At 41.6% G+C, this 27,585-nt stretch overlaps 2 protein-coding genes across 5 annotated transcripts in view; one reads left to right on the top strand and one right to left on the bottom strand.

The window, feature by feature from the left end:
- The window catches only part of STS (steroid sulfatase), a 188,689-nt gene extending 187,835 nt beyond the window's left edge, over nt 1-854 (bottom strand). For all 4 annotated transcript variants that reach the window (XM_074966375.1, XM_074966392.1, XM_074966384.1 and 1 more), the window contains exon 1: nt 729-854. In XM_074966375.1, the coding sequence (XP_074822476.1) occupies nt 729-742 (14 nt within the window). In that variant the 5' untranslated portion in view covers nt 743-854. The remainder of the gene's footprint in view (nt 1-728) is intronic.
- Nucleotides 634-27,585, top strand: part of PUDP (pseudouridine 5'-phosphatase) — a 138,021-nt gene continuing 111,069 nt past the window's right edge. The window contains exon 1 of the mRNA XM_074966414.1: nt 634-759. Within this exon, the coding sequence (XP_074822515.1) occupies nt 681-759 (79 nt within the window). The 5' untranslated portion in view covers nt 634-680. The remainder of the gene's footprint in view (nt 760-27,585) is intronic.

Here is a 27,585-nt window from a genome sequence, read left to right as displayed (position 1 = left end):
TTTGTCGGTAAACTTTTGGCCCTAAGGGGATGGTTTTTTCACACCCCTGACCGACAAAAGTTTTACTGACAAAAGTGCAGCGTAGACACCGCATAAGACTGTGCCTACACTACCACCAACTTCGATAAAATTTATGTCACTCAGGGGAGTGAATATTCCCCCATCCTGAGCGACATAAGTTACACTGACATAAGCGCTCGCATGCAATGCGCCATGCCGGTGGAAGAGCTTCTCTTGCCTACCTGGCTTATGCAGCTCGCGCTGGTGGGTTTTTTATGGGGACGGGAGAGCTGTCTCCCCAGAGCTTCTTCGCCACAGAGCTGCAGTGGCTCAGCTGCGCCGGTACCGCTGTAGCCCGGTAAGTGTAGACGTGCCCTTGCGGCTGTGGCCCAGATACTCCCGGGACGTGGTTAGGTTTCTCTCCCTCGATGAGATAGAAAAGTGCAGCACCCCCTCCCTTCTCCCTTGGGGCGCCTGGGGGCAAGCAGGGCAGCAGCGCAGAGCACCTCGGAGCCGGGAGGGCTGAGGGGGAGCCCAGCTCCGGCGCCCGGCACCAGCCCCAGCTCCCTGCCTCCCCCACTACCAAACAGCGCTGCTGCCGCAGCCAGCTCCCGCTTCCCCTTCGCCGGCGGCTGACAGCGCTTGCGCCGCCCGGCTCCTCCTCCGCTTGTGCTCCCGCCATGGCCGCCTCCTCCTGCCGCCCCGCTCCGCCGCGGCCCGCCACCCACCTGATCTTTGACATGGACGGTCTCCTGCTGGGTGCGTAGCCCGCGGCTCCGCTGCTCCCGGCCGGCCCCGGCCCGGGGTGCTCTCACGCCAGGCTGCGGCCGTGCGGGGCAGGGCGGTTCGGCCCCTTCCTGCTGCCGCGCCCGGAGAGGGGGCGGGCGCAGCCGCCTGCGTCCCTGTCCCGGGGGTGGTGGTTGAGTGGCGCCTTCCCCGGGGCGCCCTCCGCTGCTAGCCCTCCCTCTGCGGGGGCAAGCTCGGGCTGGGTCCCTGGGCTGCTGCTGCAGCTCTGACCATTGCTTGGCTCTCCTGTGCCCTCCTCACTGAAACGGGGTGTGCTGGGGTAGCTATGGAAGTCGAGCCTGCTGCTGTGGGGATGAAAAGGGTTTGCCGGCCCCAGCCTGAGAGAGTCCTCCGGCCTCCTTGGCGCACAAGCTACCGGCCTGCAAGCCAAGCATCTGGTCTGAGGTGGAAGCAGTGGCACGAGTGACAGCTCCAGGGCAGTAGGCAGGACTGGGGCAGATGTTTGGAGAAACACATTCTTAATAAAAGTTGGTGTGTAGGTTTGGTCTAATCTCACCTGGGTTTGTTGCTTCCTGTAATAAGTAAATAAAACATACTGTTCCACAGTGCTACCTTGAACAACTACAGCTCTACAGTAGTGCTGTAACACTGGGCCTTGATGAGTTCACTAGCTCCTGGGACTATCCGTGTATTTAAGCACGTACACAAATACCTGCGGGATGAGAGCCTTCTTTTGCACCACTACTGTAGATTAGATTACTGTACAGTAATCTACAGATTAGATTACTGTAATCCGTGTGTTTGGATTTTGGTTCTGATAAGTATTTGCCGTGTCATAGTGTAGGAAACCAAACTTTTCACCTGGAAGAATTCTGGAAAAGCGTGGTTTGAGCATGTATGCTTTTCCCCGAAGAGAAGGAGGAAGAGAGTGGTCCTTTCGGTTTAGCCCACCATATAAATTATTTGTTCTGTTTCCCTTCTGGAAAATATCTATTTTTACCCTTCCATATTTATTGTCTCCATTTAATTTAAAGGGACATCAATTTAAAAATATTGTGCAAACAAATTTATTTACCTGTGTACCATAGTACCTTACATTATATAAGAAAAGAAAGAATATTTAAAGGCTTATTAATCTGTTACTATTTAGGCATTTTCTTCAGTTTTTGCAATTCTCTCATCAGGGCCAGTGCCAATCAGTGAAGTCAGTATCACTTGTTTATATTCAATTTCACTTTCAGCTTCTAAGTGCTGCACTGCAGGGGGAAAATAATTTGTCTAAAACCCACTGTTCTCATAGATTTTTTTTTTTTTTAAGAAAATATTTCTATTGGTCTTTAGGATTTTTTCTTTGTAGTTGTTTGTATTTTTAATTTAAATAGAAGTTTTACAAACATCTAGCAGCCCAGATGCTCCTCTAAGTAAAATAGTCTAATTTACCAACATGAGTAAAAATTTACTCCCGAGGGAATTCTGCACACAATGTTTTAAAACTCTGCACATTTTATTTGTCAAATAAATGTGGAGGCTCCAGCATGGCATTGGCTGCACAGAGGTGGAAGATCACTGTGGAACTCCTGGGACACAGACTCAGTGGTGAGGCTGCACCCACCCTGATACACCACAAGGACCAGGCCTGCCCCAGAAACACCCCAGTCCCTGCCCCTCTGTTCCAGGTGCACCAGGTGTGGGCAGGCAGGCTCAGCAAGGCAGGATACAAGTGTGGAGGAGCTTAGTGTCGAGGGATCCAGGTGTGGGTTGAGAGGGCTTTGGGTGGGTCAATCTGGGTGCGGATGGCTTAGTGTGGGATCCGGATGCACAGGGGCTTGTTGGGGGGTTCTGGATGCAACGGTAATAGGACTCTGCAGGGGGGTCCAGGTGAAGGTGATTGGGGTTCAGCTGTGGGGGGGGGGTCTGGGTGTGGGGAGGATAGAGCTTGGCAACGGGACATGGGTTTGGGCTCAGTGCGGGGGGTCCAGATGCAGCTGGATGGGGATCCGGGTGCGACTGGCTCATCAGGGTGGTGCAGGTGCAGGGGATTGGGGCTCATTGCGGGGCTTCTGAGTGCAAGGGAGGAGGGGTGAGGCTTGGTGGGAGGGTCTGGATATGAGGGGACCTGGATGCACAGAGGTTGGGCGGATGGGGGAGGATCCTGTACAGGAATCGCTCCTCCTGCAGCTGAGGAGTGATCACAGAATCATAGAATACCAGGGTTGGAAGGGACCTCAGGAGGTCATCTAGTCCAACCCCCTGCTCAAAGCAGGACCAATCCCCAATTAAATCATCCCAGCCAGGGCTTTCTCAAGCCTGACCTTAAAAACTTCTAAGGAAGGAGATTCCACCACCTCCCTAGGTAACGCATTCCAGTGTTTTACCACCCTCCTAGTGAAAAAAGTTTTTCCTAATATCCAACCTAAATCTTCCCCACTGCAACTTGAGACCATTACTCCTTGTTCTGTCACCTGCTACCACCGAGAACAGTCTAGATCCATCCTCTTTGGAACCCCCTTTCAGGTAGTTGAAAGCACTTATCAAGTCCCTCCCTCATTCTTCTCTTTTGCAGACTAAATAATCCCAGTTCCCTCAGCCTCTCCTCATAAGTCATGTGTTCCAGTCCCCTAATCATTTTTGTTGCCCTCCGCTGGACTCTTTCCAATTTTTCCACATCCTTCTTGTAGTGTGGGGCCCAAAACTGGACACAGTACTCCAGATGAGGCCTCACCAGTGTCGAATAGAGGGGAACAATCACGTCCCTCGATCTGCTGGCAATGTCCATACTTATACATCCCAAAATGCCATTGGCTTTCTTGGCAACAAGGGCACACTGTTGACTCATATCCAGCTTCTCGTCCACTGTAACCCCTAGGTCCTTTTCTGCAGAACTACTGCCTAGCCATTCAGTCCCTAGTCTCTAGCGGTGCATTGGATTCTTCTGTCCTAAGTGCAGGACTCTGCAGTTGTCCTTGTTGAACCTCATCAGATTTCTTTTGGCCGAATCCTCCAATTTGTCTAGGTCTCTCTGTATCCTATCCCTACCCTCCAGCGTATCTACCTCTCCTCCCAGTTTAGTGTCATCTGCAAACTTGCTGAGGGTGCAATCCACACCATCCTCCAGATCATTTACGAAGATATTGAACAAAACCGGCCCCAGGACCGACCCTTGGGGCACTCCACTTGATACCGGCTGCCAACTAGACATGGAGCCATTGATCACTACCCTTTGAGCCCGACAATCTAGCCAGCTTTCTATCCATCTTATAGTCCATTCATCCAGCCCATACTTCTTTAACTTGCTGGCAAGAATACTGTGGGAGACAGTGTCAAAAGCTTTGCTAAAGTCAAGGAACAACACGTCCACTGCTTTCCTTGGGTGCAGGAAGCTGGGGGGAGAGTTTGCAGAGCTTCCTGCAGCTGGGGGAGAAATCTGGGGATGGGTCTGACCTGGCCCTGGCTACCGTGCAGAGGAAGAGGAAGTCCCATCCTCCCCAGCCCAGCTGGGACTAGCAGCTGAGCCCGGCACAGGGTAGGAGCCACCAGCCGGGTCTTCCCCAGTCTCACCTCCCCACAGTGATTTGCCTCTCTGCTAGCTGCCCTCAGCCCCCGAAATATACTGCTGGGGAGGGTCTCCTGACTGCTCTTGTGGCTTCCCTTTGCTTCCTTGTAGACGGTCATTTTTCTGCAGGGGACATAAATTCTGCACGTACTCAGTGGTGCAGAATTCCTCCAGGAGTAAAGTATGTAGGTCCTGCGCTTGCAAATACTTATATACATGAATAACTTTATACTCATGGGGAGTCTCATTGATTTTTAACTGTACTTCTCTTGTATAAGTGTTTTCAAGATTGGTGCTTTAAGTTACAGACAGTGTCCAAAGACATTTTTGTGAAAGGCCATACCGTCTAGTTAAAAATAATACTCCTATAATACTTGAGATTCTGTCTTCATTAGGTACCACAAAATGAAATTAATTAGTCTTCTGCGTCTTGTTTAATCCCCCAGACCGATGGGGTTCGTACAGTGAAGCAGCGTTAAGATTTTCCTAGAATGTGAGCTGTACATATACTGGGAAATTAATTATATGGGATCCCTCGGTCCACGTCACTTCCACCAGCTCCCATTGGCCTGGAGCAGCGAACCGCGGCCACTGGGAGCCACGATCGGCCGAACCTGTGGACACAGCAGGTAAACAAACTGGCCCGGCCGGCCAGGGGCTTTCCCTGCACAAGCGGTGGAACAAGTTTGGGAACCACTGAATTAGACCTTTGTATCCTTTGTTAGGCACCTAAAGAATTGGCTTGATTTTTCAAAATTGTTGAGCACTCAGCCTCTCCCGTTAAATTTAATTGGAACTACTGAGTGCTCCTCATTTTTGAAAATTCTAGGCACCTATTTTTATGCTTAAACTATTAGCAGAATTTTAAGCAGCTAATTTTGAAAGTCTTGGTCTAAGGTCTCCTAGATGTAGTGAGGAAATTTTAACAGTTGAGTTGTAATTTCTGCAATATTGAAAATTGAACTTGCTTTGCAACTGATCAAGGAGCAGCAACAGTTGTGAAATGTATCAAGTTAGTGCCTGTCTCTCCCGCAAGTTCATTTAACGTAGCTGAGTTTGATAAGTTTTCCTTTATTTCCATCTTGAGATGTCATCTGTACTGGGCTACGGGCAGCAACTTCTCCCTTCCCTTTAACCATCTATGGAAATCCATCCCCATTTGTCTGAGTCCTTCTGTTGCTCCAGTCAAATCACTGTGCAAAACATTTTTTCCCCCTTCAGCACAATGCATTTTTAATAGTTTTGGTTCTCTTCTTCTGCAGTTCTTTCCTTTTGGATTGTCTTCTCTTTGCCCTTGGGCTACTGGATGAAATTTTAGCTTATGCCCTCCTTTCCCCTTTTTTTAAAGACAATTTATCATGTGCACATTACCTCAGAATCTCGTTAATTAAATGAATAAAATAAATAGCATTTTTATTGGAAACTCTCACAGTTCATTAATTGTAGTGAAATGATTAGTCACTGCTCTAATATACAGTAGTAACATTTGTTTAAAGCCTCTTTTTTATTTTACATATGCAGCAAGATTTAGTAAAGTAGTTAAAAGTAGTGCAGACTTCACTGTGTAGTACAATCCCCAGGGAGTAGGAATAAATAAATTTTAATTTTTGATGTACTGCTGAAGAGGGTTTTTTTTTTTAAACAGTATTTTTATAGTGCAGAATCACCACATGCTTTCCTAAAGCAAAGGAGAATATTTGATTCTTAATAATAAATGCTCAGCTCTTATATACTAGGTTATTTTTAGGACCCTTCAGTCTTTGCCTATAGAGACCTACTTTTTACCATTGCTAAAATCTAATGGAATTAAATCTCTAACTACATACATGTTTGTTCGTCACTTACAGTGTGGGTTATCTGGCTAAAATAAAATCCAAAGAACAGAAGGGCTTTCAGACCCCTACACATAGTTGATCCATTTATTATTTTTAGGGTATGGTGTCTCTTTTGTTTGATCCTGACATTTCTGCACATGAGACTGACATTGAAGATATGGATGCAAGAAAAAAGTCTACTGAATTAGCATAAAATATACAACAGCTAGCATAACATGTCCTGAAGGATATCTATATGATATATGTATATATGATATATCTTCTGAACTTACATATGTTGACTTTCAAGTCAATGACAAGCGTGATAGTTTTATAATACTAGATAATAGCTTTTTCAATGTCAAGTGTTCATTATCATCCAGTGGCTCCAAACCATAAAGATTCAACTGGGATTTATCACAATTGAGTGCTTAGTTTATGTTAGAGGAGAGGAGACTGTGTGTGTAGATTTTTTTTTTTTCCCGCATTAGTCTTCTTACCATCTGGTATGATGGAGTATTTATCCTCAGTAGCTAAAGTGGAATAGTTATTTTGTAAATTAATAGAATAATGTTAATTGGCCTTTTAATGTGCAGACGAAAAGAATGACCTGGAAAGTAAGGACACAACTTTACTGGCAATGTTAAAGCGCTGCGGCAGCGCTTTATTGTGGTTTGTGTAGTCGCGGCATAGCTCTGGTTGAGAGCTCTCCCATCCCAGTGCTCTAAAAAAACCACTTCCTTGAGGGGAATAGCTACCAGCACTTGCAGCGCTCACGGGGATGTTTTTTTCACACCTCTGAGCGAGAAAGTTGCAGTGCTGTAAAGTGCCAGTGTAGACAAGCCCTAACCAACATCTGGCTGCATCTAGTGACCAAAGAACAGTTAGAAAATCCTTTCAGGAGACATCATTAGAACCATTTAAGTGACTTGCCCAGCATTACCCAAAACAGGTGTTTTGAATGTGGTTGGGTGAGAAGAGTTTCTAGGAATACAACAGTCTTAACCAAGAATACTATTTTGTTTCATTATGTACATATTGAAAGGATTATGGCTGCACCCAGGAGAGCCCTGTTTAAAAGGATTGCATCTGCAGTTATGGGGCTTGAGTCCCTCTCATGCTGGCTTAATGCCAGTGTAACTACGTAAAATTTTCTCCTGGTTTACACTGGCATAAGTGAGAAGAGAACTGGGCTCCCACCGCTTCCCACAGCTCCCATTGGCCGGGAATGGGGAACTGCGGCCCCTGGGAACTGCGGGCAGCTGTGCTGCAGACAGTCAATGTAAACACTGTCTCTTGGCCCACCAGCAGATTACCCTGACGGGCCGTGGGCGGCACGTGGGCCACAGATTGCCCACCACTGTTCTAAATTGTTACCTCGCTATAGGGATGGGGATGACATGAGTATATTTTTTAATGCTTTTGAGATGAGTTCTGAATTGAATCATGTGGCCCTGAGGATATGGTATGGTGTCTGACTTCCTTATCAAATCTGTAGCACATCCTTTACAGTTCCAGGCCATAGAGTCACCGACACTCTTGTTCCGTCTGGTTGGTCTTGCGTTGTCTCCTCATGCCAGTGCTGCTACTTCTGTTTCCAATCAGCAAGTCACATGGCCTCCAACTGCAGTGTTTCTCTCTCAAACTTCAGCTGATCATCCTCCTCTCTGGTTTCTGCAGAATTGATTAACACAGTCTGGATGGAGTCTGGCTGCTGTACTGGTGACTGCATACACTCCCATTGGCCTGGTTCCTGATTCCCTTTGTCCCCTGGGGCATCTGCCAGCCTTACGTGCAAACTGGGACCCTCCACTGGGTACTGGTCTAGGCCTGGTACCCCATTTCTTCATGAGCACCCCCTCAAGTGTTGGGCCTCATGCCCTTACCTGTGTTTGGGATGGAATCCTGTGATTCCCCCACTCTTAAACAGAATGCGGGGCTAAGCCACCTCTTGCATCAACTGCATTTACCCAGTAGATCTGACTCGGTTTGTCACCTGTGGTTCTTCCCTTGGGGGCTGGTGACCATTGGTGAATACACTGGCCCATAACAGCCTTCTTAAACCAAAGTATTCTTTGCTTTGCTCCTATTGTTAAGTATAACATGAGAAAAAAGGATTTAAAAACCAGCAGAAGGTCTATATGCTTATCTAGCTTACATAGCGTCCGATGTAGGCCTGTCTTACCCCAGCCTCTAGAGTCTGGGTTCACCTTCACTTTCTTTCTCTGTGCATTACTTAAAATTCAGATGCAAGTTGTGTTGTTCTCCTCCTTGGTTTGGTTTTCTCAGACTGGTTCAGTTCAGCAGAAGTCAGGGATAGCAAAATTAAAGTCAATAATCCTGGATTATTGTCCAGGTGTTTGCATGTATTGAGATCCTTATTGAATTAACTCAGTATGTGCATACAGTAAGCCCTACAATAACTAGGTCAAGAGATAGTAACCCTCCTCACAGCAATCTGTCAAACACCTACAACTTCTAGTATTCATAAATTAATATAGGTCCATCACAGTGAATAAGCTATGCACTTCTAGACAGAAGAAGATTTAATTTTGCCCTTTTTACTCTTATCCTGTTCTTATTAGATCTTCTTAAATAAATATGATATGAATTCTGCAGCCTGTGTAGTGTAATAATGGGTAAAACTGAGCTAATATTTGAAGATAAACCACAAGCAACTAAAATAATTTATTCAAGAATATTGTGGAATTTGTCAAATAAATTTTACATGGATTTATTTATCCGCCCAGCTCAAGAGCTGAGGAATAATTTTTAAACAATGCCAAATAATTCACAGTAATAACAGCAATGTTTTAAATAAATTATCTAGGGAAGAGCATTCAAATAAGTGTGTTAGGTCTTGATCCTGCAATGTCTTGTGCACAAGCAGATCCTCTGCAGAGTCCTAATGAAATCATTGAGCTGGGCAAGGGCATTGAGCAGGGATCCCCTCATTAGCAGCATGTTGCTGATTCAGTTTGAAGTGGAAATTAGTCCTGTCCTTGCTGTTGTGTACCAGCTGTTATATGTTTCTACCTAGAGATTTTGTCAAGTTAAAAATCATAATTGTTTGTTTACTTTTAGTTCAGTTTGGACTCTTGAGAATAATCTAGTCAGTTTCACTTCTGGTTATAGCAGATTCCCATGTACTAGCTCAATGCTTATCAAACTTTCCCCTGTGCAGCCTCAGTCCTGGTGCCCCTCAAACAGGCTTCTCCTCCCATCCTGTCCACAATCCCCTATCCAAAAGCAGCACCACTTTTTCCTGAATCCTCTGCATTATTTTTTCTAAAAGTGCTATATTGTTCCGTAATGCTTTAAGGCCATGTCCTGCAAGTGGACCCACACACGCTGCAGGAGGATCTGATCCGTTATTGGTACGTGTACTATAAATGTGAAATGCGTGTGTGCATGTTTTCATACATGTACACACAGAGAAAACTACACTAGAGCCAAATGTGAAACTTTATTGCATGCATTTTTAATAAGGTTTGGTATTTTTCCAGATCCACAGCGTAAGCACTCATCCCTGCAAAGAATTACTTACGGATTTAACTTTAAGTATGTGTTTGTAGGATTGGGGCCTAATATATTATAAACTACATCTATGTATTTACATATTTTATAAAATTTGTGCTCCTGTAATTTGCTCGTTAATGTATCGATATGCAATAAGCCTAATTACTGCAGTTACTTACATTTGGAAGTCTTTGGGTTTGTCCATATGGTACATTAGTCTGCACCAGAGAGGTGTAAATTCTAGTATGCTCTGACTAACTGGCCCATAAAGACCCTGCTGGTGTGCACCTAAAGTTCCCTAGTGCATCTTAGTGTAATACTGTTTGAAACAGGACTATGGCAACATGCATTAGGGAACTCTTAGTGCATCTAGGAGGGTCCACATGGGCCAGTTAGTGTGCAACATGCTATTGCATTCTATAATTTACACTTTTTGTTGCAGACCAGTGAACTATGTAGACAAGCCATTTGTAGCTATTTAGATTTATGTAGTGCCTATCACCATGACTTAGAGGGCTAAAAGACTTTAAATGGAAGATTATGTTCCATACAAACTGTGAGGGTATGACACCGTTCCTTCACTCAGAAAGCAATTTAACCAACCAATCCAGGCAAGACGTTTCTTAGCATTATACTTAAATCTGAACAAAATCTATTTTAATGTAAAGTAAAGCGTAAGGAAAATTCTGATATATATAATAGTAGATTTTTGGGGGGATGAATGGCGGGGGGATTTTCCCTTTTAAAAATAATGAAGCATGCACTTTTGTCCTAAACTTCTGTACCTGACTGTGTCCCTTTTTAAGAAAGGAGAATGTGTGATAGATGATTTGTCTGTACAAGCTGAGTCAGTGTAAACTTGCAGATCTCTGGAAGAACAGCTGGAAGGGAGGAATTATTGTTGTTTCTGGAGCACAGAAGGAATTAAATGTTTCATGCAATTGGCATTATTATTCGATTCATGTGAATTTTTCATATTTGCTTTCTTGCCAGCTTTATCAAAACGAATATAAGAGAAAGAGTTAATGTTTACCTTTTCTGTATCTGTTACTTCATGCACAAATAGCCTGAGAGGTTGTTGTAAAAAAGGACTTTGATGGGAGTTCTATAGTGGAACTCGCTTATGTGTGCCACTTTTGTTTTATAATGTTAATGAGACATTAAAAGACTTTCCTGTTTCTCCTGTAGTATAGCATATAGCACCAGTTCAAATAAAAATCAGTCCTCTGTAAATTGTTCTCTATTATGGCTTGGACTCATGAATTAATCTTCTGAGGCTATAATCTAGCAATCTTCTAAAACTTTTCACTGTTCAATGTTGCTGAACACGTACAGCTCCTGTTGATTTCATATGTGGGTGCTCAACACTTTAAAAAATCAGGCCTCATTTATTCATGTCTAAGTATGGATTTCGGGAACCCCGCTGTAGGCAAAGAGGTTTGAAAATGTTGGTCTGTGTTTACAACTGCACATGCTGTGTGTGTATATATAATTTTCAAATTATTTTGCTTTGGATGTAAATAATCAGAAGATGCAATGAGCAAAAAGGTCATGGGTAGATTAGAATCTCATTAAGAGAGAAAAAAATGTGGAATTTTGCATTATAATGCACCCCCTCCTACTCTAATTTTCTATTTACTTTTAATAAAAAATGATGCAATACACTGATTAGCAACATTTGAATTTATTGTTGTGTGTACTGGCAAAGGATAGGCAATTACAAATGCTTACAATTACTGAAACAATCACAGTGAGACACCCTCGTACGCTAGTCATTTACAGCAGAGTGGCTTGTGATAAAGCACTTGGGTGAAATCCTGGCCCCATGAAGTCAATGGAAGTTCTGTCACTGACTTTAGCAGGCCCAGGATTTTATCCCTAGGGCCCAGTTCTGCCATCCCTATATTGTGTAGCAGTTACTCATGCAGTTAGTCCCATTTTGGGTAAAGGCTCTGTAATCAGACTGTCAGGCTGGGGTTTTGAAGGTACCTAAGCACTTGTCTACAGGAGGAAATTTACCAGTATAATTATACTGCTATAGTTTTACAAATATAACTCTCTATGTGGAAACTTTTATTCCGGAATAATGGAACTTTTGTTTCTAATTCACATGGGTGCTTTTCCAGTCTCAGCGGAGATGCTTGCTTGTTAGCAATGGATTTTTTAACCTCATTTAAGTTATTTAGGTTTCCCTTACAGTTAAATCCTTATAGAAAACAAAATACAATTTCAGAGGGGTAGCCGTGTTGTTCTGTATCAGCAAAAACAACGAGGAGTCTTTGTGGCACCTGAGAGACTAGCACATTTATTTGGGCATAAGCTTTTGTGGGCTATAACCCACTTCATCAGATGCATGGAGTGAAAAATACAGTAGGCAGGTATAAATAAATAGCACATGAAAAGATGGCAGTTGCCTTACCAAGTGGGGGGTCAGTGCTAACGAGGCCAATTCAATCTGGGTGGATGTGGCCGATTCCCAACAGTTGGGAAGAAGGTGTGAGTATCAACAGAGGGAAAATTACTTTTTGTAGTGACCAGGCCCAACAAAAAAACTTCAAAAACAGACTTCAATGAGAAACTGCAGAACTGGAATTAGTTTGCAAACTTGACACCATCAAATTAGGCCTGAATAATACTTCTGAGTAGTCCAAACCACTTTCCTTGCAAAATTTAACCAGAAGCTAATTGTACTTGGAGCTATGCCCTCTTCTATTGTAATAAATAAATTCCTTCCTTCCTTGGTTGTTGCCTTCTGTCAGTGCTTCTTCTCCCATGCTCAGATTACCACATTTACTTCTTCCTCAGCCAAGCTATACATATTTAATTTATTTACTCTTTCCATGTAAGTGTTTCTCTTTCCCTGTCTTTGTTGATCTTCCTTGAATTTCCTCCAGTTTGTCAATATCACATATATTGATATACAGCCCAAAGTTGTCCTGGTCTCCTTTGCTGCCCTTTCTCATTGCAAATTTCTATCTGGTTTGCTGTTTGCTACTTAAGTCCCTTTATGTATTATTACTCTGCCCCACCAGTGTTTGCAGCTCCTCCCAGTTTAGTGAATTTATTAAAATGATGTTTATGCTCTCCCTTAGTTCATTATTGAAGACATTAAATAGGCACTAGGCAACTTACTTTCTCTCCAAACTTGATACTTTCCCATATATTGTAACTCATTGTTTACAATCCTTCAATCAATCTTGAGTGCATATGTCCATGTTCATCTTTAAACAGATTTGGATTCTTGTTTAGTGAAATTTTGTGTAACACTGTGTGAAATATTTTATTAAAACCCAAAGACATCTACCACTTCATTAATTCTTTTTTTTCTCCAGCAAGATCAGTTGTCTCTAAACATTTTGTGCTGCTTCTATCTACCCCTGTGATGCATCCATCAATTGATCTCCAATAGAGTAGAAAGGAGAAGATTAACATCTTCTGCATCATTGTTGTCTTCATTTCTTTTACCACATCTCCAAAGAGACTCTTGAGCTTATTTTTTTGTTTGTTTGTTTTTAATTTGGACTAAAATCTCTAGGAATTATTCAACATTCTTTAGGATTCTGTATCCTGCTATTGCCATCATTTGTCCTGGCACCTGGGAAGGTAACATAGGATCCTGTTTTGTGTATGACACAGATCTTAATCTAATTTCCTCATTATGGAGTCGTTAGTCTGGAATATGGAATCTTCATTTCAGGTGGCTCCCTTTCAATAGTTGAACAACGGTTAGCAGTAATACTGCTGACCCTCTCTGGGATTCTCTTTTATTCCTTTCTACCTCTGATTTAGTGAGGGCAGCATACTTGTTGTGGATATCAAGATTAACTCAGTCTGCACACATTTCCCTTCTATGCTACAGCTTCTAGTATTCTTTCAGTGTCTGATATTTATATATTGGGCCCTACCAAATTCACAGCCATGAAAAACACGTCACGGACCATGAAATCCGGTCTCCCCCATGAAATCTGGTCTTTTGTGTACTATACTATACAGATTTCATGGGGGAGACCAGCGTTTCTCAAACCGGGGGTCCTGACTCAAAAGAGGGTGGGTAGGGTGGGGGGTTGTTGCGGTATTGCCACCTTACTTCTGCACTGCCTTCAGAGCTGGATGGCCAGACAACGGCATCTGCTAGCCAGGCTCACCTGTGAAGACAGGACCCCACCAGCAGCAGTGCAGAAGTAAGGGTGGCAATACCATACCGTGCCACTCTGACTTCTGTGCTGCTGCCTTCAGAGCTGGATGGCCAGAGAATGGTGGCTCCTGGCCAAGGGCCCAGCTCTGAAGGCAACAGAACAGAAGTAAGTGTGGCCATACCATACCATGCCATCCTTACTTCTGTGCTACTGCTTTCAGAGCTGGGCTCCTGGCCAGCAGCCACCACTCTCCGGCCACCCAGCTCTGAAGATAGCGCCTCCAGCAGCAGTAGTGCGGAAATAAGGGTGGCAATACTGTGATCCCCCTACAATAGGATTCCAAACCCCCCCCCTCCACCCACAACTCCCTTTTGGGTCAGGACCCCTACAATTACAACACTTTGAAATTTCAGATTTAAATAACTGAAATCATGAAATTTATTATTTTGAAAATCCTATGTCCATGAAATTGACCAAAATTAACTGTGAATTTGATAGGGTCCTATTTACAGAGTACTCCTTACCATAGTACCTTGGTACTAAGACTTGCAAAAAGTTACATCTAAGTGAACCCTGCTCTTGTGAAAGCTTGGTTCAACTTCTAAATATAATTTATTTCTTTGATTTCCTTCTTCCCTTGTCTGCCCCAGTTTTTGCTAGGGCCGGAGATCTCTGTGAAAAGGTGATCTGGTAGGAAGTCTTTCTAGGGCCTTCCATTGAGAGAGGTCTAACTGCAGCTCTTGAAAGTTTCTCCATGGGCACCAGTAAAAATTCATCTTCCTTAATATTCTACTTATCCCCCATCTGTTGTTTAAACTTACTATATTCTTTGGGGTAAGGTTCTGTGAAGTTGGATGTATGATTGAGTTCAGCTTCCTTTGTTTGTTTCAGTGATTTTCAACTGCTGTCTAAGCCCTCCCTCCATATTTTCCCCTAAGAACTGAAATAATTGTTTATTTAATACATAGTTATTTTTTTATGATCTTCATTTATAAATGAGGACATTGTGCCTGTTCCATACTTGACTGCCTTCCTTGCATTCTTCATTGTGCCATTCTTTATAGCAGCTGTTAGTTTTACTTCAAAATGTCTGATCACTGATTAAAACCTGTGAATGACAGATCCTTCTGTTACCCTAGGTACTCAGCTCTGCAGCTGCCCTTACTGCTAGACAATGCTTTCTGGATATTTTCTATTTCAAATTGTATTTCCCATTTTTGTTACTTGCTGCACAAGAGTGAATCCATTTAGCACTTAACTCACGTTGAGATAAACTCTTTTCATTTTGCATTGCTTGACTCTTGTTCCATTACTGAGTGATCTTTAAGAGAAGTCTCTTGAAGGGTTTGGGTTGAATATAGAAGTAGTCGTGCTGATTCAGGAGTGTTTCTCATGGAGAGAAGACCTCAGTAATAGTTGGAAGAGAATGGAGCCAAAGGGAGAGTCTGTTTGGGGGAAAGATGCCTACAGTGTATCAGACAGATAGAAATGAAGGAAGTCGGTGTTAAGCATGGAGCATCAGTCTGATCATGTGTAAGCGATCTCCTACATGTAAGTAGTTTGAGGTGGTGGTAGAGATCTTTGATTATGGCAAGTAAAATGATATTTAGTTGACTTTGGAATTATTTTGCTGTGGAATATGTACATTTGACATTATGGATATGCCTCAAGGCAAGAGATTAGACCCCTGTCTGCACAAATAGACAACTATCTAAGATGATGCATCACTGACTTTCCACTAAAGGCCCGTTGTTACAAGGAATAGTAACATTAGAAAAATAGTGGATCTTTTTATGCTGAGCATGATCATCTATTCTACATCATTATATTTTTTTTTTCCTGTGGCTAAAAGAACATTCTTTGCTTTAGGTCTTGGAGCTCAGGGGAGAGGCAGCAGTAAAGAGCAGATCACAGCATGCTAAATTTAAACTCTTTAAAAATTAAAAACAACATTTTATGACAAACATATCTCAGGAAAATTAAAATATTTTGGTTCACTAAGGTTTTGTAAAATATCTAATCATGGTTTCATTGTATAACTTACATTTTTTATTATCATAGATCATATATTTATTCTATTTTTCCTTGTTTCATTTAAACTATTTAATTTTCCACGAGTGAGGAAATGAGGAGCAATGGGAAGTACCACGATTGTTCTATACATTTACTTTTTTCTTTCCTATAATTTTTAGTTTTTATGTGACTCTTATGAAATTGTAAAATTTAATTTGTTAAAATATTTAACTTGTCAATGACCTTACAGTATTATGTATTTTGCAGTTTATTATGGCTATGGTTTTTAAAGGTGAAAATTAGAATGGACTTTTTCCCCTAACATCCCATGCCAATTGTGTCCAAGGATGAAATTGAGAAAGTGTCACTGGAAATATATATGGAGAAAAAATAAAATTTGAGATGCTTCAGAGCCAGTGGGGTAGCTAAAAAAGTTGTTCTTTTAAGCACAAAGTACAGTATTACCAGTCTCAACAGTGTTGCTTTTTAGAAGAAGAGAGAATAGCATCTCCTCAAATTGTTCTCTCCTACTAATAAAAAAGTTTTAGCTGCGCCCACTGGATATGATCAAAATCTCAGCTAACTTCCAGTGCAATGTGGAACAGAGGTTAATTCAGGGACGCCACTTAGGCAGGGCGGGGGTACGGAGGGGGTCATCCTCCCTTCCCCGAGTTTCTTCCAGGAGGTCTGCTCCTGGTGCACATCCTAGCCCCAGGCAGAGCTTTTAACTGCAGCAGCACAGCCTGGGTGTAGAGTGTGAGTTCTGCAGAGAAGTACTGCTCCCAGCTTGTGCCCTTGGGGCAGGGAGTCCCTATGTTTATAAACAGAGGCTGGGTGATCAAGATAACAAAGGGTTGGCAATTAAATTGAGGATCTGGAAGTCATTAGATGAGCCTGTAAAAAGGAATCCCTTGGGGGGGGGGGGTGTTGAAGACAGAACACAGGGGACTCAGAAGAACTACAGTCAAGGTTACATTCAGAAAAGAGGGATATATGAGGAGGATAGGTGCCGCAATGAAGCAGCCAAAACCAAGGGAAGGGATAGCAGTGGTATAGAGCAGTGGCTCCTAACCTTTCCAGACTGCTGTACCACTTTCAGGAGTCTGATTTGTCTTGTGTACCCCAAAGTTCACCTAAAAACTACTTGCTGACAAAATCAGATATAAAGATACAAAAGTGTCACAGCACACTATTACTGAAAAATTGGTTACTTTCTCATTTTTACCATATAATTGTAAAATAAATCAATTGGAATATAAATATTGTACTTACATTTCTGAGTATAGTATATAGAGCAATATAAACAAGTCATTGTATGAAATTTTAGTTTGTACTGACTTCACTAGTGCTTTTTATGTAGCCTGTTGTAAAACTAGGCAAATATCTAGATGAGTTGATGTACCCCCTGAAAGACTTCTGTGTACCCCAGGGGTAAACGTACCCCTGGTTGAGAACCATTGGTGTAGAGAAGTTCCTACTCTACCTGTGGTACTTATGTGGCCCCATCACCGCAGTGTCTGAGCGCCTCACAGTGTCTAACCAATGTCTCCTCACAGCCCCTCTGTAGGGGAGAGCAATGCTGTTATCCCCATTGTACAGATGGGGCACTGAGGCACAGAGAAACATAGGACCAGATTTTCAAGGGCATTTGCCCACCTAGTGAGATTTTTAAAACCGCCTAGATGATTACATGCTTTATAAACCCCACTAGATGCCTAGCTGCATCTTTGGGAGTCTGAAAACCTTTGAAATTCCCTCCCTAAGTCACTGGCCTGAGGTCATACAAGAAGTCTATGGGAAAAGGAGAACTCAGGTCTCTCAGGCTGGTGCAGTGGATAGGGAGCTAGCCCTATCTCTTTGCTGGCAGCAAAAACAAGGAATGTGATGGGAGCAAAACCAAGAAGGCCAGTTCTCTGAGACTCCAGCAAATGGTCTCATGCAATTGGGAAAGATGTCATGATTGACAGCATAAAAAGCAGCACAGAAACCAGGAAGGATGAAGAAAGAGAGAGGATGAGAGGAGATCACTTAACCCCAAGGGGTGGCAGATTCTGCCCCAGACTGGGTTGTAGAGCACTGGCTGTTGTAAAATTTTGCATTTTAACTGAAAACCATTTTGTTTTGTAACTTTTTGTTCCAAGTTTGGGAAAAGGAAGGAATGAAAAAGTGTTGTCTGAATACCAGATGTGTTTATGTCTCAAATTCTTAGGGTTTCAGTGGTATCCAGGCCAATTCCAGAACACAGAACAAAAATTACATCCACAGAGTCCATAAAGTTGATTATTATTGTCATGATTTGTATTATTCACTGGGAACCATCTGTGCGCTAAGCACTATTCAGAATATGCAGAAAATGTAGTCCATGTGCTAGTGCATATAAAATGTGTAGCCTTTAGGGCTCAAATATTTAAGTATGACGTGTATAGTTATTGAGCATATGTTAATATGTATGTGGGGAGGGGCTGACTGCAGTAGAAGTTTTACTTGATTAAGGACTGGAAGATTTGACCCTCCAAATTTTACAAAAGTAAAAGCTGCCCAGAGCTCCTGTGCCTGTTTATTTTCCTTTCCTGCCTGCAGTGGCCCTGATAGATCTCAGAAAATACAATTTTTTCTCAACTTTAAAATGTGAAATTTTCTTGGTGTTTGGTTTTAAATATTCTCATGTGAGAACTGTTGTGTTTAAGAGCCTTCGAGGAAAATAACTAGCTTTTAAACAGAAAATGTCATGAGCCTTATGATAATTATTGTTTTCCTTAAAGCCCCAGTTCCTGGAGTCAAGTGAATATGGGATGATTTCAGCCTTCATTCTTAAAGAAAAATGAAGTTTCTAGCCCTCGTGGCTGTGGAGAAAGCTTCGAAATTTGCTGCCTGTGCAACCTAAATGGTCAAAAAGCAGAAAGCAAATAAAAAGAACACCAAATCTACTGTTTTTATATAATCTCATTATTTTTTTGGTGAGCCTGACTCCTGAGTTTTGAACATTTGGGATTGGCAATATTGTGAAAGTGACGTGAAAATGTCAATTTCAGTACTGTTTAGAGTCACTTTCTAGTCTATTATTTGTAGTGAGGTAACACCCCTAGAACTCCAGGTAGGTGCAGTATAAACTCATGGGGCCTAGCCCTAGTAGAATGTTTCCAAAAGTTAAATGATCTAGTCCGAGCTTGGTGAACTGCAAAAAGTAAGTAGCCTAATTGATAGAAAGTAATCTAGATTTTTTTACAGTTATTTTAATTGTTGTATTCAAGAGTTAGTAATAAAGTAAGAATATACATTAAAATTTTAAACCTAACTGTCCCTTAAGTGACTTGACACAAGATCTCAGAACATGTTAGTAGTATCAGAGCTGAACTAGTATTTATTTAGGTTTCTTTCTTCATGTAGGAATTAGATACAGTGCTCCTGTCAGCTAATTTCTAAATAATTATTTGGAAAAAAAAAAAAAAAAAACACTGGAGTTTTTAGGTACCTAAGTAGCCCCTGGAATCATGGTGACAAACGCACCAAAATCTGAAATGGAACCCCAGAGTGAATTTCTTTCAGCTGACTACGACGTAAGGAATAGCTGATAGTCTATGTTTTGAGAGTGAGAGGGGAAACTATTACAAGTAATGGGAGTAGAAAAAAGAAAAGCTTCTGAGCATGGTCCAGAAAAAGCACATTTTTAGCAAATTTTAATGAAGTCCTTTCCCTTCCTACCCATACTCTTTTATTGCATGACATGTGAATATGAGATTGCTGCACATTCTCTTTTCTCTCTCTTTTCCTTTCTAACCTGACAGAGGGTATTAAAGCAGTTGTTCACTATTTTTCTTTTGAAACCTTATGTTTTTGTGTTGTTTTCTGAATTTTCAGTGAACTTCTATAGCTCATCTTTAAATGGATACATGTTCAAGGAACAATACTAATTTCCATACTAAAATTATGAGTTTCAGAGTATCTCCTGCCTTATGTATTATGATAGCACGTGGGAGGAATTTTTTTTTCATTGATGCCTTAGCCTTATTCATAGATAAATCTCAAGGCAGTTTAAAGGGGAAAAAATGATTACCCTTTCTAATTCCTTTCCTTCTACTATTTCTTTCCAGACCTAGCCCCCTTTCTCTCTCCCTCCCCTACTCTGTTCCATTTTAAATGCTTTTCTTGTGTGTTCCAACTTATAAGTTTGTTTTGAAACTTCTAACTTGGAAAGGGTGTAGTCTTAAGTGAAGTATGTGCCTTTGCTTACCATCGTCTAGCCCAGTGGTTCTCAAACTTCATTGCACCATGACCCCCTTCTGACAACAAAAATTACTACACGACCCAGGGAGGGCGGACCGAAGCCTGAGCCTGCTCAAGCCCTGCCGTCCCGGGGGTGGGGGGGAGGGGTGGGCAAAGCTGCCCAAGGGCTTCTGCCCTGGGTGGGGGGCATGTAATCTTACCCCCTCCCCCCCCCCCCCCCCCCCGCCTAGGGCTGAAGCCCTTAGGCTTCGGCTTCAACCCCAGGCACTGGGGCTCGGGCTTCGGCTTTGACCCTGGGCCCCAGCAAGTCTAACACCAGCCTTCATGATCCCATTAAAATGGGATCATGACCCACTTTGGGGTCCCGACCCACAGTTTGAGAACCCCTGCTCTAGCCCTACCAAAACTCACTAAAGTTTCTAATGGCCTTTTCCTGGTCAAAGGTTATGGCTTGAATTTTATCCTCTTCCTTCTTAACTTCTCTGTTGCTTCTGGCATTGTCAGTCATACTTTCATCCTTAAAATATTGTCGTCCCTTGCCTTAAATTTTGTAAAAGAGTTAAGCACTTGTCAAAGAATATTTGAGACAAAAAAGATGTTTTTTTCTCCCCCAAAGAGTTCATGAGGTGTGGAATAAGTAGGTTGTGATACAGTGTTATAGGAGTAGAAGGGCAGCACACATTGAGATCTCTTATGCTGTCAACTAGAAGTAGAGGAACTGACAGGTGGAGGCCCCAGAACCACTAGGGTTCAACTGTCAACTTAAGTGGCAGGCCATACTGCCCCCTGCCTAAAGCCAACAGCATACAACTTCATAACTTTCAGAGCTTGCACCAGGAACATAGGTTCAGGAGAGTAAATCCATTGTAAGGCAAATAATTTTTTTTTTAAATAATACAGATATCAGATTTAATGGGGGATCCAAGTTTGAAAAATGTATTATTAACCCACAGTGACTGTAATGAAGCCTTTCAGTCAATTACAGTGTATTCATTAAACTTCAGTTTGTATTCCAGTGACCGCAGGGCATGGCTACACTTGAAAATTCAAAGCGCTGCTCCTGGTACTCCACCTCCACGAGGGGGTTAGTTTAGAATGCTGGGGCACTGTTTACACTGGTGCGTTACATTGTTGTAACTTGCTGCGCTCAGGGGTGTGTTTTTTCACACCCCTGAGCGAGAAAGTTGCAGCACTGTAAAGTGCCAGTGTAGCCATAGCCTTAGTTACACTGTGATGAGTTTGGTTTATAATGACAATCTAACTGCTGCCCAGGCACACTCTAGGACCTGTTCTGATTCCCGTTGCAGTCAATGAGAGTTTGATTGTGTCTATCGATAGACAGATGCTAAATTTTCAGTAAAAAGTAAGATGCTTGAAAAAGGAATCACTTCTCTAAATGAAGGAACTGCATTTACTCTTACTCTCTCTTGTAGCTTTTAATTTTGTTTTTTATGGCCGAGTTATAAAGCTCTTAAAATACAATAAGGGCTTATAAGGGTGCTGACACACCTTAACAATAGCAGCACGAACTGTGTCATTGTAAGAAAGAAAAAAAATCTCCTACGAGCTTGCAACAAAATTGGTGTTTAAAATTATCCTTTATATCACGGTGGGGGGGACTTACACAACAGTATTTTACAAGAGTCAGATATACTTTCTCTGTGAGGGCAATGTGTCATAGAATTTAATTCTGTACACTGTGTCAGCAGCTAGGTTTGCCATTCACATGGAAGAACTCACAGCACTAAAACAGCTTCTTAATGGAATATTATGATAGATTTGCTATTTTGTGCTTGAATTTCCCATCTCTTTAAAAGTCACTATTGAGAAGCCTAATTAGTGGAAATAGCCTAGGGGACAACTACCTCCGATGTAGGCCTAGTAGAAACCAAACATGCTTTTTACAGAACAAAAAATCCTTTGGCTGCTAGCGTCTCTTTCCTTAGTAACTTGCATATCTTTTAATTCTTCTCTCTTTACCTTAAGCAAAGGGTAAGTACCAAAGGTGACCCTGTTTGACTGAATGTACAACTCGAAAAATATGTCTGATCTGCTCTTGTACTTTTCTCTAGCAGTTTTAGCATATGGTGGTGAATGGTGGAGTAAAAGTTGTAGTATTGGTCCTTCCGACCTCTTTCTGACCTGTGAGATAAGTTACATAACCTCAGCTCAGGATATTTAATACATAAAATGGCCATCTTTATTTTGATGATTGCAGGCTTGATTTAAATGAGGGAAAGGAGTGTACCGGCATGGAGTCTGGAAAGATGCTAATTACATGAGCAGCATGTGCCACAGAAGTTATTTTTCAAAGTTAGTTTATACTTTAGGTCTAGTGCATTTACCCGGAGACTGAATCCTGACCTAGTACAGTCCTGGATAGTGCACACCAGGTCAACTGTAGACAATAAAATAATAATTACTATTCATGACTGCTCTCTCTCATTTTTTTTTTAGTAAATATGTTTTGCCATTTAAAAAAAAAAAAAGACATCTCCCTTCCCTCCCTCTTCCCCCCCCCCCCCCCCCGCAAAAAAAGGATATATCTCTCCTCCCCGCTTGTGTCCCTCCTGCAAAACTTAGGTGTGCCAAATTGACAAATTGAGCAGAATTATTCTACTGAATCTTGATTGAAGCCAATGGAACTCTACTCCTGCTCTGCTGTCTGTCTTGTCTATTTAGAAGATTTGGTCAAGAAAACTCTAGAAATTGAAAAAGAAAAAATATTGTGGGAATTAAAAAATTGCTGGTTGACAATTTTGAAAAGTCTTCTCAATTTTTTTTTTCTGTAGTTAAAGAATTTTCACCAGCTCAATAGCTGGTTTAAAACCCTCAAAATATTTCAATTACAGTTTGCTTGAAAAAGTTTTTCTCCCCATTGAAATTTTGATTAGCTCTACTATTTATATTAGCTCTACTATTTATATTGTATTGTATTGATTAGCTCTACTATTTATATTGTAAGTTCCTCACAACTGAGAATTACCTTGTACTATTTGCATGTTCAGAGACTAGGGCAGTGGTGGGCAACCTGCGGCCCACCGGCCACATGTGGTCCGTCAGGGTAATCCGCTGGCAGGCCGCCAGACTGTTTGTTTACATTTGCATGGCCACCCGCAGCTCCCAGTGGTAGTGAGTGCTCCACACCAAAGTAACTCTAATGTCAGGCTTCTTAAATCTAAACTACAGGGGAGCAAAGCCACTTGTCTCTCAAGATGTAAATTTTGACCTGTGTTTGCAACACTGAGGTAGGAAGGAAGAATGATCGAACAATAATAGAATGACACCTAAGCCAATTTGCAATATCTGTTCCTTTATTTTCAACACTATCGATCACACAGAAGAGTGAAATGATAAAATAAAGTTTCTTCTACCCTTTCAGTTTTTGTACAAGTGTTTTTCATTTCATTTAATGGGATACACAGCAGTGATTCTTGTAACTCTAAGCCATTACATTCAAAACACAATCATAACATAACATTTCAGTTATGCCCAGAACAGTTGTCTAGTGATACAAGACACAGTCTCGCTCCTCTGAGATAGTTGAAAATATAGCCCTAATAGCAATAGTCACAAACTCTTCTTCCAGCACTGTAATTCTGCTTCACATGAATTTGGCTCACCAGCATACATCTGCTCTTGGCTCACTAACTGAGTTCTCCATCTAAACCTTTTGTAATTTACTGTATTTATTTTTGGGGGGGATAGTGGGAAAGATGTTTGTCTTTTGGCTTCTTTAACTTTGTTTTCTTTACAACACTTTAAACAAGAAACTCTAGGTTTGGGGCTAAATGAATTTCTGGCTTAACTCCAGAGCATCCCTAAGTAAAGCTGGAGAGAGGCATGGTCTGAGTACAAGATTTAGGAGTAGAGCTGGCCAGAAAAATTAAATTAAAACAGAAAAAAAAAGATTTCCTCCCCCTCCTCCCCTTTTTTTGTCAAATTTCCATGGAAATTTTGATTCTTTGGTGAAAAACTGAAATACTTTGTCCCAAAGCCTAAATATTCTGAGTTTTGAACAAAAATACTTGGACTCTGAAATGCCACCATGGTACCTTATGCCCCAATTGTCCTCTGCTGACTGGGCTTCCTGGTCAGACTCTGTCTCCCACAGTATAACCGAATGAAGAGCGGTTGTCTGTTATGAGTCCTTCGCACAGCTGATGTAATTTCTCTCTGCATCACTTTCCATATCTGTGTTTGTATTTTTAAACAATGGCTTAGTTTAAAATGGTGTTGTGAAGATTTTCCAGCTAATAGAGGCTAGAAACAGGATAGATCAATTATCCCTTTAAAAAAAAAAATCTGGGAGATGGAAAAATTGAATCCAGTATTCTATTTCATATTTTCAGACTTCTGTTATCAGGGTGGTTTTGAATATTTTTTTTATTTATTTGATAAGTATATTCCTTTTATTTGAACAGTATTTGAAACAAGTGATTCCTTGTTTGTTAAGTTGGATAAGTTTTCATCTAGGATTGTATCTTTATGGGTAGGTTACATAGTTTTCAAAATAGTAGATTGTGAAAGAAATTTTCACAGACTTCTGCAGGCTTTCAACCAGTATGCCAATTTTGGATGGAGTGCAGGGATGATTGTATTTAATAGAAGTCAAAGGAGCATTTTTTTAATGTAAACTCATTGCAGTTGTTTCATTTGTCTCCCTGTATCCTGGAAGTAGAAGTGTGATTCCTTTGTGCACTGGAGATGGTTTTATAAAGATGATGTTTGCACTGTGTGCTGAGCTTCGTGGGTAGAAGTGTACTTGGAATTTTTTTATAGAATAAATGTGACTATACCAGATCTTACAGGGTATTGGTATAGTGGCTGCTGAGTAACAGGTGTGGAGCAGCTTTATTACCTGAGGGTAAGAAGAATTCCTTCCCGCCTACCCCCATGAACTTCCCAAGCACATAACCCCTGTTACTCAGGCCCTGGGCAGGGAGTAATATTTGTTCCTTAATGGATATGTATAACATGGTATCACAATAACGGGGAAATGCATATGTATTCTCCCTCTGTGCTCCAGCAAGGGAACCCACATTAGGCTTCTAGGTCCCCAGCTGTTGCCTCTCTTTCCTGGAAGCCCATGTCTCTCACCCTTCTGACCAGGGTATTTCCACACTAAGCAGTTCCCTGCATATGCTGTTTATCCGACCCTCCATTATCTGGCTCTCCGTGTTAACTGGACAACCAACACACACAGGTGTCTAAGGGGCTAATTTCTCCTGTGGCCACTAGATGGCGCTGCAGCATGGCACTTTCCAATTCTCTATCAGGATTTTTGATTATCAGATCTGGCCCCAGTCCCAATTAGATCAGATAAACAGGGTTCTGCTGTACTGTGATATCCCTAGCAGAAGACAGACTGCCGAAACTGGCTTTTTTTGCCTTCTCTTCAGAGACAGTTAACAGTGTAATTACCACAGTTAATATACCACACAGCTCTTTCTAAGCAAGCACATTTTATACTTAAGATAAAAGCAATACAGAGAAAACATATTAAAAACAACCTGCTGCACACAGGCTAATGAACTTACTGGAGATCACCCTAACTGCAAAATGGGCTGTGACAGTTGAGCAGTTCTTCAGACCCTACCTAACCAGGGGGGTTTTTGTGATTTCAAATTCATAACACCCATTGCTCAGAACAAGAACCCCCATTATTTTGTGAATGAATCCTTTATTCAGTTTGGGGTCTTTGAATAGACTGCAAATAGGTAATCAGCCATACAGTGGGTCCCCTCCCCCGGGCTAAACTTTAAATGGCTGAGTTCTTTCATAATCGGAGGGGTTATGTTCTCTTCGAGACTTCCTGGGAAATACATTTAATTTTAAACATTCACATTGTTTCAGAAAGTCCTTTGAAGTTCCTAACATTTCCAAAGGTTAGCATTAGTCACATCTCCTAGAGAAGTTATGTACAATCCCACAATAACAATAAACAATTGCATTTTAATACACTGGGCCCCAAAGGTATTATACTTAATTCAGTAAGGTTTATCCAAGAGATTGTCCTATTTGTCACACATGGTAGTTGAAATATTTATAGGCTAGTTAATTCTTTAGTTTAAAACACATTAAAACAAAACCTTCCCTCCCATTGAAGTTGGTGGTAATTACCTAATTACCACTACCCTGTGGGGAAAGAATAGGACCCCAGGGTGTTAAGGTCATTTTGCAGTGTGGACATTTTATTGTTTGAGTTTTGCTTTTCAAAGAAAGGCTGATACAGTTCATATAACACACCTTTCTTCTTGCTCCATCATCCTCACCACGCAAATCTCAAAGGCCTGACTTCCTTCTGGTGCTTTGGCTTGGGCCAGGTGTTCCTGCTATAAGTCTATTTAAAATAAATAATATCATGGGATCTCCTTGTAATAGCCTTGAAACTTCTCCTTTTGAACATTGGCAGTCAGCCAATATGAAATAGTCAGTCTGTCTCTTGAAGAATCAAATGAAATGCATACCCAAGCGAGAAGCTAGATGTCTTAGCATTAACATCATATAGAAATATGGGTTGTCAACATGTTTACTAAGCAAACAAATGTTCAACCATTTTTTCTGAAAGAGAAACAAAAGACTATCTTTGTTAGCCTCTAGGTCTCAATTCTTCCTTGTAGTGGTGTTTATCTGATGTACTCTGCAGTTAAGTTTGGAACTTATCCAGTGCTGTGAAGGAAAAGAGACTGTTTCATTTTCTACTAGATGCCAGGTAGCCTTTAAAATATTACCAAAAATGTAAAATGTAATGGGCATTCCAGGCAGGATTTTCAAAAGTGCCTAAGTGACTTAGAGCATAAGTCACTGACTTTTAGTGGGACTTATGTTCCTAAATCACGTAAGTGCTTTTGAAAATCCAATCCATTGTCTCTTTTAGCATGCAGGGGCTTCCTGATTAAGCACTCTCTTTTGAAGAGTGTTGTGGTGTGCTTAGGAGTATTCTAGCTCCCCACCCTTTCAAAGAAGGTGTTTCTTTTACTGCCTGTTTTGGTTGGGGATTTAAGCTGTGTGACTTCCGTGGATACTTGCATGCTTCCCTAAATAGGCACCTGTCTCATTTGACTTTCCAAAGAGAGCTTTTTTTCAGGAAGCAAAATATAGCTCCTCCTTCCTTTTGGTATAGAGTTTACGGATTGGTGGCATACTTACAACTCAGCATCAGAATGATGCGTGTTTGATTGGTGTTATGTATTTGGGGGTTACTTCTTTCGTGAGTTACAGCTCACTTCACGTAGCTTACGCTCAAATAAATTTGTTAGTTTCTATGGTGCCACAAGTACTCCTTTTCTTCTATGTGTGACATTATAGATAGGGTTAAGACATGTGCATACTAGACTGCAGTAGGAATATTCTTCTTTTAAAAAAATAAAGAGGTGAAAATAGGGTGTCTTTAAATGTAAATTAGGAGGCCCTTCATATTTGTCAACAGACTTCTTTTGGCCTGTGGACACAGAATATTTCTTTGCATGTAAAACAAACAAAGTCAGCTTGAGCTGTTTCTTCCACAGAAAAATCCTCCAAATGATGCAAGCCCTAAGAGGCAAATCTCAGTGTCCCTTGAGATTAGTTCTGTGCA

The sequence above is a fragment of the Natator depressus genome, chromosome 1, assembly GCF_965152275.1.
Source record: "Natator depressus isolate rNatDep1 chromosome 1, rNatDep2.hap1, whole genome shotgun sequence".
In the NCBI taxonomy this organism is placed as follows: domain Eukaryota; kingdom Metazoa; phylum Chordata; order Testudines; family Cheloniidae; genus Natator; species Natator depressus.
This window is presented reverse-complemented; position numbering and strand designations above follow the sequence as displayed.